Here is a 13,546-nt window from a genome sequence, read left to right on the forward strand (position 1 = left end):
GCCAGTCAGCCAGTTCTCAACCCACCTCACTGTCCACTCGTCTATCCCACACTTCCTCAGCTTTGTTATAAGGATGTCATGGGAGACAGTATCAAATGCCTTTCTAAAATCAAGGTAGATTACATCTACCGCTCTTCCCCCATCCACCCAGCATGTGACAGCATCATAGAAGGCCACCAAGTTGGTCGAGCACGACCTCCCCTTGGTGAACCCATGCTGACTACTCCTGTTAACCTCCTTTTCTCCCAGTTGTCTGGAGATGGTATCCAGCACAAGCTGTTCCATCACCTTTCCAGGGACAGAGGTGAGGCTGACAGGCCTGTAATTACCCGGATCTTCCTTCTTGCCCTTTTTGAAGACCGGAGTGACATTGGCTATCCTCCAATCTTCAGGGACCTCCCCTGTTGTCCAAGACCTCTCAAAAATGATGGAGAACTTTGATAACTACAGTGCAGTGATAGAGTGTAGCACACTGACAGTGACAGCACTGCTGTCTGTAGACAACCTTCGTACCTCCCAAACTCTGCAAAAGCATGTACATGTAAAACAATACCCTGTAGCCCATTGGCATCAGCAAGTGATGTGTGCTGGCATTGCACTGGTACCCACAGAATATGATTTGCCATGCTTCTGACCAAAACAACACACTTGGCCACTTCATTTATAGAATCTTTTGGTTTTCTATCCCTATTCAAGACTCTGGCTTCTGCACATTCTGCGCACGTGGATTTTACATCTTTTTAATATGTCCTCCTGTATTGACAGCATTAGACTCGTGCTGGACTACAGATATCTTGGTGCACTAGCTTGTTAACCCAACACAGATCTTAACCTTCAGTCAGAGGTGAGCCGGATCGACTCTCGGATGGTAAGCATTCTTCAGGAATATCTCAGCTACTCTGCCTACAAATTGAATCCTGCACTGCTGAATACAAAAAAAAAAAAAAAAAAAATTGCCTTTATACACAGAAAGTTCTATCCTCCTCCAAGCTGCAGGCTTATTCCACATCCTTCAGCAAATGTTTTTTTTCTTACTTCTGCTTTCAGACATCCAAATGATAACAATTTTTTCAAGGCAGTATATACTACAACCTGCGCTTTTTACTCGCATCGCAACTTATGTGATCCACCCTCCTCTTGCTGGTTCTTGGACAGAAGCAGACGAAGTATTAGCAAAGGAGAAAGACAAAAGAGACTATCTGGGAAGTAGAAATAGCAGGAATTCCCTGCTCTCCATGATTTCAGAAATGTCTCTCTTTTCCCATATAAATACCCTCATTTTCTTCCACAACAGAGAAAGGACTAAGTAGAACCTACATGCCTACATACGTTTTTGAAGCTTTTGCTAATAAAGTAGAACAAAAATAATCAGAAAATTCACAGATAAATGTCCACATACTACGGTTTGAGTTTAACAAAAATAATTCAGTATATCCTACAATGCTCAGATAGAGACCTGAGCCCAACAGAAATCAACACTTGACATTCGATACCACTTCACTGCTAAGACATGAAAATACCTTTGCAAAGTCTCTGCAACATTCAGTTGCCACTCAGTAAATAAAGAAAGTAACTCTATCTTTGTTGTCAAAACATCAACCAAGTGGATAAAAAAATAAACGCTCCAGGTTCCTTTGTATAATTATTTCCTGCCTTCTTTTCTGTAAGAATTGTACTAATCATTGTCTTTCTGCTTAGACAGAAACATTTTCATATAGGATAGATAATTCTTCTAGTTCAATACGGCTCAAGTTTTATATATCATGCACCACTTCCACGTCCCTGTTTGCTAAGTAAATCTGACAGTATTATGTACACAAACAATAAACATGCTACAGTTTTTAATCAGACCTTCACTGTTTAGCTCCAAGAATGCATATTGTGCAGAGCCATGAATTTGCAATAAATTCACTTGCCACATTACCCACTTCTCTGCAGCTCAAAGATTTATGCCAGCACTTCTTTGCCAAAGGAGGTAGATCTATAAAATTAAAGACTTGACAGACGTATGAAGTGACAGTTGTGTATCAATCATTTTACCCTGGCTGACATGCAGATACATCAGAGTCCAGTAACAGCATATTACAACACTATACCAGGCTGAGGAGAGAACCATGTAACACATTTTGAGAATGATACAAGAAACTCAAGAATTAAAGATGTAATTGACTGAAATGGAACTTGGGCAGCATGCTGATGTGATGCTGCTGTCTGTGCAAGTGGTGCTATGAGGTTTCGAGAGGTTTACAGTGGGTGTGAATCTAAATACTCCATTTTGTCCTCATAGCAAGACACTAGATACGGACCAGCCCTGCTCTGGGTAGAAACCATGGTACTCTGTCCATTCTTGCAAGGTGTTACCCTCAGTGGTAACAGTTGTTGCCCTTGTTTGGCATCTGAGAGCAGAGAAGGGCACTCATAAATAAAAAGGTTTCAGGTCCTCTCCCCATGAAATCCTGACAAAACTAGTTTGAAGGTTTTTCGTGTGTGTTGCTTTTTTCTGGCTTTTTTTCTTGTTGATGGTGGTGGTTTTGTTTTGTTCTTCTTTTTGTTTTTTGTTTTTAAATGCATCTGTTGAAAGCAAATCACTCTCCAAGATAACACACACATGTATACAGCAAAATTCTGCCTAGGTTTGTGTTTGCATGCCCCAGCCTGCAAGCTGGTAGGAACCAGCTCTAGTGTACACAGCAGTTATGTGCTATAAACTGAGTAATGCTGAGCAAGTAGGTTTACCACACAATTTGGATCGAAATGGGGCATCCAATATCTTTCATATTTATATATGCAGAATCTGATCTAAATCAGCCTGAGATTTCCAAGAGGAATATTACAGAACAGGACTACTGCAGAGTAACTTCTCAGAGATGCAGAAATGGGAGTTACAAAGAGAAATTTGTTTTGCTGTAACTAAAACAATACCCATCTTGCCTAATTTACAAAGCTTAGTAGGATTTTACTTAGTAAAACCAGGTCTTTAAGTAGATCAGGTGCTTCCTTCTGGCAATAAGACTTGCAGGCTTTTGCTAATTTATAGACTCAACCAGATTTCAGGGTGCCCAGGTTCACCAAGGCCAATTGTTTTTAGGGTAAAGCAGGAAAAGATCGAGTAAATGCAATTTCCACTTCCCCCCAGTATTTAATTCTGCTCTATCTAAGCAGACACCCCCAGGCTGAATCAGCAAAGAGGCACAGCATGATCTCCCTCCTGCTTTTGTCTGCTCCCAGGACAGCACTACGCACTTCAGTACAGACCTCCTCTGCCTCAGAATCACCTCACTCAGCTGAGCTCTCCTGCAGACTGGCACACAACAATCATTCAGCAGGAATACTGCCATTTGGACCAATTCTCACTGCTCTGGCAGCAGCAAGAGATGAAAAAAAGAGAGGGAGACAGTAGGTATACGAGAACTTCTACTAATACGGAAAAACACTGAGCTTCATCCCCCGTCTACCCTTCACACTGAGCTGGGGGACCCCAAAACGCCTCTTCCACCCATGTTCCTACCTGGCATCGATGGGACTGCAGCTTCAGGGGTGGCAGCAGGGGCAGCAGGGGGCTGCTGCTGGCTGGAGCTGACCTCGGGCTCAGCACTCACTGAAGGTGACACAGCTGCCTCACCACCCCCAGGGGCTGGCTGAGGGGCAGGCAGCAGGGTCTCTTCTGCGGCTGGGGCCTCCTCTTGCCCAGGCAACTGCAGGGCAGACAGTGGGATGCTGATGGCCTTCCCCACGGCAGCAGCATTGGAGCTAGTGGCTGGTGCCTGCAGGGTGGCTGGTGGCCCGCTGCTTGCCCCACGGGTTGGGGAAACCAGGGCAGCTCGGGAAGGTCTCTGCGCAGGGAGACGGGGTGGGCCAGGCGGGGAGGCACAGAGGTGTTGCGGGTCAGGGTCGGGGCCAGCAGCAGTCAGAGGTAGAGCCCTGGTGGGGCCTAGGCCAGAGGGCCCAGCCTGCACTGGTGCTTTGGGCTTGGACATCTGGGTGAGGGCCAGGGCCGGCCCGTCGGCACCAGCCGTCAGCTCAGCATTGGCCACGATGTAGTAATCCTCGGGCAGCTCCTGCTTGATCTTCTTGAGCAGAACCTCACCACTGCCCTCGTCAGCTGGCTGGGCCTGGGCAGCAGCAGGGAGCCCAGCGGGTGGCCGCTTCCGAGGGCCGCCGGGCATGCGGTGCAGGTGTGGCTCAAAGTCACTGTCCTCATCTGTGACGGAGGACTCGCAAACCATGTCGAAGAGAGTGGCCTCATCTTCGTATTCCTCCACAGGCTCGCCCAGCTCTGAGGGCTCACTGCAGTAGGAGAAATCACAGGAGTCACGGGTGCGGGTGCAGTCCAGCTTGGCCTTCCCTGGGCGGCCTGGGTAACGCTCAAGTGGGCTGGCCTGTGTCTCAGAGGGCACCCCCAACATGCTGGGACTATCTGAGTTGAAGCTGCGGTTGTCCTGAAAGCAGACGCGTTCCTGGGAGCCAGCCCGGCAAGTGGCAGCCAGGGGCCAGTGGTAGGCATGGCCAGCACTGCAGCCCCACATGGCGGTCAGGTTGCCGTGGGCTCCCTCAGACAGCAGGTGCTTGAGGTTGGGGATGAGGCTGCAGATGGTCCCGTGGCTGTGGGCCCAGCTCACCAGCTTGGAGAGGTTTTCAGAGGAGGTGTGAAGGCAGTCTTCCATGGTGCAGGATCGGTAAAGCTTGGCTGGCTAGAAGTCAGCTGGAGACACAGTTTAGATGACAGGGTCGCAGCACTTACACTTGTTCTTTTCCAGTCTCATGCTTGTCATTTGCCTGCAAACAGAGAGCAAAACCCCTCTTTTCAGTGCTGTCAGCTCTAGTAAAACCATTTTATTTTCATCTCATGCACTCCAAAAAGCATTTCACAAAATAGCACCTGCTTCTTAGCAGCCCCTTTCCTTATTTCACTGAATAATCCATTGAAAAATGTACTCTTAAAACCTCAGGGAAAAACATCCTTGCAAAACACAACTACAAGATGAAAAATAGATTCCTAAGAAACCAAGATGAGTATTAATGGCAATGTGATTTGAAGCTTAAGCCTCTGACAAAATGCAAATACAGACAGAAAACTGGTGAACATGACCTCTTACTCAGGACACGAAAATTAAATAAAATCTTAAGCATACAATTTATCTAGAACATCAAAGTGGTAATCTAAGCAATAGCTCAGACATTCACTCTACATCTGATGAAAATTTATGACACTTTACATCATTTATGCATGTTTCTCTAATTTATAAAACATTTCCTTTATAAGCAAATTTCAGGGATATTATGGCTCGAAACTTTATTTTTCAGTATACAGAAATGGCTGGTAAATTCACCCTTTAATGTGCAGTATTGAGAGCTATCATCTGTCCAATGCCTTATCAGAAGCTTAAGGGACCTGCAAGGTTAAGTTATAACATTTCTGAATGAACTTTGTGAATTAAGATTTTATTTTTACTACATCTTCTTGCTTCACAGATCCAAACTGCAATTCTATTGAAGATAAACACTTGTCATTTTCATCACAATTATCTACACATTTGCAGCACACAGACATCTGTCATCAAGGCCACGAATCCTGTAATATTTCAGGCCAAACATAAAAAGACAAGGTCTGTCTTATGCTCATCTTTTCCTGACAGACATTGCTTTCCACCCACATGCAACAGGTACTTTCCAGGCAAGACCTCACCCACAAAACACCACAAGCCCTCAGATCTTGAGTGCCAGGACTTTCTAGCAGACCTTGCAGTTTTTTCTCTGACACTCATTTCTTTACAAAAAAAAAAAAAAAGACAATCAGATGTGACATAGGTCATTCAACTAAGTGAATTAAGAGAAAAAGAAGAAAAAATTAAGTAAATTTAAACATTAACCATTTGTTCAGTAAATAAAGAAGAGCAAGGAATTGTAACATAACTTAGCTAAAGATGCTGAAATTATTTACAGATAATTGCTTGGGTTTTAGCATTCTTTTCCCTGAGTGGTTGCTGTGGTCTAACCTGGCAGGCAGCTCAGTGTCACACAACCCCAGCATGCTGGGAGAGAGAATCAAAAATAGGAAACAGTAGAAGAACTCATGGGTTGAGACAAGGACAGACTGACAAGAAATGGATAAGAAAAATCAAGAATATATTAAACAAGCCATGCACAAGGCTTCCTTGTGCCTTCCAGCACATGCCCAGCCCAGTGAGCAGCACCAGCACTCACTGACCAGTTCCTTCCAGTTTATTATTCAGTGTGATGCCACCTGATATGGGACATTCCTTTGGTTAGTTTGGTTCAGCTGTCCTGGTCCTGTCCCCTCCCAGCTCCTTGTGCACCTGCTCACTAGCACGGCAGTGTGAGAAGCTGAAAAGTCCTGGATTCTAAGCACTGCTCACCAACAACTAAAACATCCACTTGTTATCAACATTATTTTCATCTTAAATCCAAAACACAGCACTACACCAGCTCCTCGAAAGAAAGTTAACTCTATCCCAGCTGAAAACCAGGTAGCGATCGACTCAAGACATCTGACAGCAAAATACTGGATCAGATCATTCAGGAGCCCATTTTCAAGGTGGGAAATTATCATCCCTTCACAGACTGCTCATTTTTAGATGTAAAATGAAAAGTGTTATGGCTCAGAAAGACAGCTGCACTGGGCTAACAGCCTCCAAAGAACACTTCCTCTAAAATCAACATAAGTCATGGTGTCACCTGAAACACGACTTGCACAACCAGTGCCTTTGTGCAGTGTAATAAATGCAGCAGGGTCCCCACCTTGCAAACTCTGTTAGGCACACGATAATGTTGGTCTTTTTAAATTCACAGCTTTTAAAGGCCTACGAGTTTCATGCAGCTGTTTGTTTAAAAATTTTAAAAGTACACAGTAAATCCTGAAAAGGTTGAAGTCCCCAGGGCACCTCCATTTCAGCTAACTGTGTATGCAAAAATCTGGGCATAAAACATACCACACATACCACAGAATAAACACACACAGTCCTCTGAGATGTGTAGTTGTCCTTCTCTTCTGAGACAGGCATACCTGAACTGTCGGCGATCCGTAGAACTGGAGCATTAACTCTTTAACTGCCAGTGCTCTACATGATGTTAGGATGTGGAATACCAACAACAAAAATCTTAAAATCATGACAGAGGAGTAACACCACACACACACAAGATAAAAAGCACAGCCAGGAAAGCAAACTGGCAATAGGAGGGAACTGCTCTCCAGGGCTGTACTCATCAGCGACATCAGTGCAAGGCCATGGGAAAGCGCAGAGCTGCCCAGTTGCTGCATGACCAGGTACATATCTTGGGAAGATGGAAAGCTTAGTTTAGCTAAAGAACTGGGAAATGGCATCAATTAAGCTCTTGAGCCTAGATTACTTGTGCAGGGCTGAAAATCCGCTACTGAGAAACTATGTTTTTGGTTCACAACCAGCAGCAGAAGTCAACAATGCTGCTTTGGCAGGAGCAGGCTAACCCTGAAGAAAGCATAGCAGACAGTCAGCAAATCCATAATTACTTACCTGGTTTCCTTAAGAGTGAGCTTGTCTGCTCACTCACAGAGCATTGCTGCTTGCTGACGTATGCAAAATAACATTTTAAAGATTATAAAAGTCCTTCATTCAGACAGGCAAGATTCAATAAGGTGACTCATGCTTAATTAACCCACTCTCATGTACACTCTGAAATCATCCAGAGGCTGGCAAAAACATACTACAGCTTCATAACACTGTTTAAACTGCACTGCAGTCTGCAAAGCCTTAACTTCCCACAGCACTTTTCTGCAGCTCACAGCATAATAACATCTAGCAGGGTGATGCATCCCTAGGTCTGGAAATTCACTACAGCTCTTTGAGCCCTAAGTTAAAAATCATATTTTATTGCTTGTTTACATTTTTACAGTTTCATTTACAACATACCACTGTAGTGAGTAATGTGTACAGAATACATGCTATGCCAGAAAGCTTTGCTGTTGCAAAACCATTCTTTGAGATCTGTTAATACACTTACTGGAACATCATTTGATTTGTGAAGCTGAGTATTTTCTTTATCCATAACCAGGGTTTTGTCAGAGGAAATTTCCTTGGTGACCAAACAGTAATGAAAAATGGCAGCCTCTAAAATAGGTCTCCTCTTCCAAGCATGAGGCTTCTCAGTGCAGTTTTGGTTAGGACCTTATGGGAGGTCCTTCAGGAGAAATGGGGAAATCTGTGATGTGGCTTATCTGTAAGCAAGACAGAAGAGGTGAGGATGCAGCGAAAGAGCTGAACATGAAAAATAGGATGCACTAGAAGTTAGTGGTAGAAAGTGGGGGTCCTCCAGCAGAGTTTGCACACTGGAGCACACATTTGATGGACCTATGTCTCCAGGAAGGTGGCAAGTACATTTTTTTGCAAGGAAGGCAAGAAACACGGCCCGTCCTTCCACATTAATCACAGGTAGCGAATAATAGACTACCTTCCCAGGGTAATAATGTTAGACAAGTTAACAGAGGCTTGGAAAAGTCCAGGCATCACACAAAAACATACTTGAAATTCCATTATCAAAACTGATTATTAGCATTTCAAGAACTTCCACGATGATTTTTGTTCAAGAGAACAGTAGAGCCATGAGTACATCAACCAACTCTTGGGACATTATACCAAAACTGAGGTACCCTGTTCAAGATTTCCTAGAACCCCAAGATTCTCAAATAAGGTTATAACACAGAAATCGCTATTATTAATAATAAAAAGTAATTTAATGATCATACAGCTGTGTAAAAACTCCAAAATCTGAATTCTAAAACATTAGAAGATATGTGTAGAAAACCTGCATTTATTCATCTTAAGCAGCATGGATTTCAAACCAGTCTTACAACAGCTTAAGAGTGACTTCCAGCTGATTCTACAGAGATCCTGTTTTCTCATACTAGTACAAAAACCCCAACAAAACAAACAACTCAGAATATCTCAAATCCTCTTTGTTTCAGCCCCTCTCCTTTGGCCAGACCTTCTGCGCTGTTATTCCATTGCCATCTGAAGGAGAAACATTGTTTACTTGAAAGGACCTTTGTTTTTGTATCTTCAAGTCAGGAAACCCATCCACTAGTTAAAGCAATTGAAATCAAAGGTTTGGCCACTACAGCATTAAGCATCTATTTCATTCAAGAGATGGACAACAGCAGGGCTTCCTTTATTACTAGCACTTTTTAAGCCAAACGCTTAATATTGCTAAAGGACTGAAGACAGCAACTTCAGAAATCCATTTGTATCAGTGCTGAGGTCCTCACCAGGTCTTGCTGTGATCCCATAGCACCTTTGTCTCTCCAGCATGACAAGCAGAACTGCATTTCTTCTTCCCAAAAGAAGAAGCAGGAGAGTCACCAGGAGCTCCTGCCTGTTCCGAGTATTTCTCTACAAATGCGTGAGGTCCCAGACATATGTTTTGATTTCTTAAGGATGTCATCTGCTTATCATTGGACTGGGATGGACAACTACCCATTCAGAACAGGCCAGTGAATTGGAAGGGTTAGGAATAGGCAGTGTGCTCCCTCTAACATGAGTCTCCAGGAGCACAAAACTTCCATCTCAACTCAAATACTGCTGAATTTGTTTTCTGCTTGAAAGGCAGACAATGAAGCAAGGAAAGGGAGAGGAAGAACTTACATAGATAACAGAGCTTGCAGGCAACATGTGAAGCATTCAGGTGCCTCTATCACTGGGAAAAGGGGCAGACCACCATCTGTGATATGAACCGCATATGTTTCCCTTAAAACATGTTTTTCATTGAATGTCTCTCTAGGAAATAGAAGGGTATAAATTACAGAGGAAAGGTTCTGGCAAGTTCTGAAAGCTTCCAAGATAGTTTGGTAATGAACCTTTAAACCAGACAAGAACTTCTTCAGCTCCATTAATTTGTCACTCTTTCCTCATCACCTTTTCAGACTCCAGATGAAAGACTGCAGAGAAAAAAACAACCTCTCAGCTGAACAAAATTGGACTATTTCCAAGTTATTTGAGTTTACACTATCTCATGTTTTTAGTTCAGTAAGAGTGGATTTAGAAATAAGTACACTGTGGGAACTAACCTTCAAACTAATTCCACCTCTGCATTTCAAGGGTCACCCCAAATTTCCTATCAATTCATTTATGTGCAGCAAGTGCCTTTGTTTTTAAATATTTCTGAGCTTACATCTTGGGCTTTCTGAATTCAGTAGGGGTTCTGCTGTTGGATAGACAAGCCAGATTTTCAACCGTAATGATGAGAACCAGAGTTACAATCCCTATCACCAATAAGCAGCATGAAGCACCGTTTCCTGAGATGGAGACTGAGGGGGAGGTACGAATTAAAAATAACAGCATGTCTTTCTGGGAAAGACGTGCTGTTTTCCATTCATAAAAATCTCACAGTTGTCTGTCACACTTGCTATACAAGCCTGCAGCTCCTCCCCAGCTGATGGTTAGTCTTTAGAGAAGATGCTCTCCTTGCCAAGCATGGCATGCCTTCAACTGCACTTGTCATCACAGCAAGCCTGCAAAAAGCAGTAAAACCTGTGTGCTGGTGAAATTCCTTCATCTAGACAAAAAAGAAAAGGATTTGACTGGGAGAGGGTTTGGGGATTTGAGTGACGTTTCACATTGAAGAGTACATAGGATTTTGAGCTTCACATTAGACTTCCTCACCCACAAAATGAAATGACCCACACATCACCAGCTGAGTAAACTGAAGAACAGCCTGGGGGCTTGATCCTTAATCCAAATGTAACGCCAGCAGCATCACCGGTTTTACTGTCACAATTTTTCCTAAACATCCACTGAACAGGAGCTGTGCAAGCCTTGCTCCTGCACAACAGAGCTGAAGGGTTTTGGAGAACCAAAAGTAGAAGGACCAGATGAAAGCGGAGCAGAACAGGCATCGCAGTGAATCTGAGCAAGCACAGCAGGATCTCATCACGTAAGAAACTCTCTTCTCAACCAGATGCCAATGTTTAAATTCAAGCTTCTTCAGGTTGACCCATTCCTCATTCCACTCCCTGCAGTTCACTGTGACACTCTTGATAACTGCTCACACATAAGAATTTTTTGCAGCTCCTCCTCCAAGACATCCACTCTGCTTCCTGAACTTGTGCTTTCAGGACTGACAGGATACAGGACTGACACTGATGTCCTTATTTGCAATAAAAAGAATCACCAGGGAACAGTACAGAAACACTCAGGACTGCTACATCTTGCTGAGGATCTCCCTTCCAAGAAACACATCAGAAAGGAAAATGAGCTTTTTGCAGTTCATGAATGCATCTGCAAAGTTGCTGAGCTAGATCCAGAGAAGTCAAAGAAGATGGTAGTCCTAGAGTTCACTTTCTCTACCTTGTGTTCTTCTCCATTAATTACATGTTCTGCCATGCTTTTTCCATGGGCTCTGCTGCACTAAGACGATCTTGTAAAATACTAACCCTCCACGTTGCTTAAGTTGCTTTCCTGAGCAGCGTGCTCAAGAGAGTTCAAGGTTTTGAAGGCTAAGATCTCAAACTATTAACACAAGGGCTTGTGCAGTGTAAACACAGAGTATCAAGAAATTTTGCTGACAAAAGCAAGAAAATTCTAGCACTAGCCATTGTGCAGACTTAAAGATTGTTAGATTAACCATCTTGTGACTATTACATGCCCCCAGGGCAGTGGCACAGAATGTAGGGAACATGGAAATAACTTCGCCCTCTACTTATACTCCAAGAGCTGTGCTCAGACTATCCGTTTCACTTCATCAAAGAGAAATGCTGGGCAGCATTTGTAGGTACTCGCATCACTGACAAAATCTAGCCCATCTATCCCAATTCTGTGCATTCATTATCTCTGCTTCAGCACTCTAGTTGCACATACACATCAGAATTTTGTGTATAAACACTCCTTAGTAAAATTGGTGTTTTTTTTCTTTGGTTCTGGATTTTTCTGTGGTTTTTTTCTACATAGGCATGTGACACTAAATGAACACAACTGTGTGCTCAGTGCATTTAGGTGGTTTTATTTTTAGATATGCCTCCTAAAATTCCAAATCTAGAAATGGAAAAGATATACAGAAATGAACTTTTAAGTATTATCAGGCCACCAGCAAGTTTTCAGAAGGCTGTCCCTATTTACATAGTATATTTATATATTTATATATTTATAGTATATAGTATATATATATTTGTTATATAGTGTGTATATATATATATATATATATATTTATATTTATATATACATAGTAATAATTTTCAATGCAGTTGTTAAAATTTTGGAAGAGAGAAAACATAATTGGTTGTTTGAAATGTCCTTGAACTGACCCAGAAGCCAAACTGTGCATTACTGAACTGCCAAAGCATGAGATACCTCCACTAGCTAAAATGAATCTAGCTGTCCCTCATCTCTCTTTCATATACTATCAAATTTACTTCCACATTTCAGAACTCCAACCATTGCACTGGCAAACATGACCAAATGTATGCATATAACATAACATATAATCATATACTTACATGCATATATGCATATATAGAATTTTCAGAATAGAAAACCACAAGCTGGACCTCCTTAAATCCTGCTTTAAAAAATAAAAGTGTTCCACCAACCCACAAAGAACAGCAATTCAGCCCCATTCACTCCAGCATTCCAAGAGAGGCTGAAAGGCCTCCAGAATGGAACACAGAGAGTGAAACCATTTTTAGCAACACTTACATCCTACACTAGCAGCAGTGAAAAAGATGCAGCAAGAATGAAGACCTGAGTAAAATACATCCTGAGTATTCACCCATGGAAAGCTGTGCATGAACTTGGCTCTGCATTCCTTCACTGTTTCAGTGGGCTTGACACTACAGTGGGCCTTCAGACACAAGCTGTCCTTTTCACTGAAGTAAAAATGAAAGTCTCCACTCTGACATTTCTATCACTGCAGTGTTGTACTTTCCTTTAACACAGGTATGACTGCAACCAGAACATGCACCATCAGATTTGCTCAGGAGACCCTGATCTAATACCCTTTGAAGCCAAGACTCCAGAGACTATAGCAGTCACTGAAGCAGACTCAAAAATGCCTATTTTATGAGTTTGCACTTACTTGAGGAATAATGTCATTGCTGCCACTTCCCTGGATGAGAAAGAGCTTTAATCTCCATCCTCTGAGGAACTGGAACTGATTTAAATACACCTGTATGCTCATACCATTCTTGCATCATTATCTTTGATAGATGGCATTTTTTGGCCGAGTCACCATCCTTTATCTCTGTCATAAGCTGGACCCTTTTGCTTTGAGTTAATGATTTGTCTGCCAAAATTTAATATAAGAAAAACAAAACAACCATAAAAAACAAAACAACTGATTTAACATGCTCTGGCCCCACCAATACTTGCCAAAGAAACCATAATGAGTGGATATCTTTACTTGCAGCAGGGCTTGCTCAAGGAGCAAGATTGACAGTTTTTCCTTAAAAAAGTTCTTTCCAGACCTTTTCAAGTTGTGTTACACATCTGTAAAACAGCCTGACTGGAGCTGTTTCTGGCCAGGCTTATCTTTTTCCTGAGAATTTCCAGTCAATGCATCCAAG

The 13,546-nt window shown here is 42.7% G+C and overlaps 1 protein-coding gene across 5 annotated transcripts in view; it reads right to left on the reverse strand.

Annotated features, from left to right (window-relative positions):
* Positions 1–13,546, reverse strand: part of KIAA1958 (KIAA1958 ortholog) — a 58,430-nt gene that overhangs the window by 27,197 nt on the left and 17,687 nt on the right. For 3 of the 5 annotated variants that reach the window (XM_085213296.1, XM_085213295.1, XM_085213292.1), the window contains one exon: positions 3,509–4,776. In XM_085213296.1, coding sequence (XP_085069422.1) covers positions 3,509–4,664 — 1,156 coding nt within the window. In that variant the 5' untranslated portion in view covers positions 4,665–4,776. Of the gene's footprint in view, positions 1–3,508; positions 4,777–7,998; positions 8,213–13,546 lie in introns of all 5 variants that reach the window. The other 2 variants (XM_085213293.1, XM_085213291.1) reach the window with 1 other exon arrangement.

This window comes from Meleagris gallopavo, chromosome Z (genome assembly GCF_905368555.1).
Source record: "Meleagris gallopavo chromosome Z, MGAL_WU_HG_1.1, whole genome shotgun sequence".
NCBI classification, from domain to species: domain Eukaryota; kingdom Metazoa; phylum Chordata; class Aves; order Galliformes; family Phasianidae; genus Meleagris; species Meleagris gallopavo.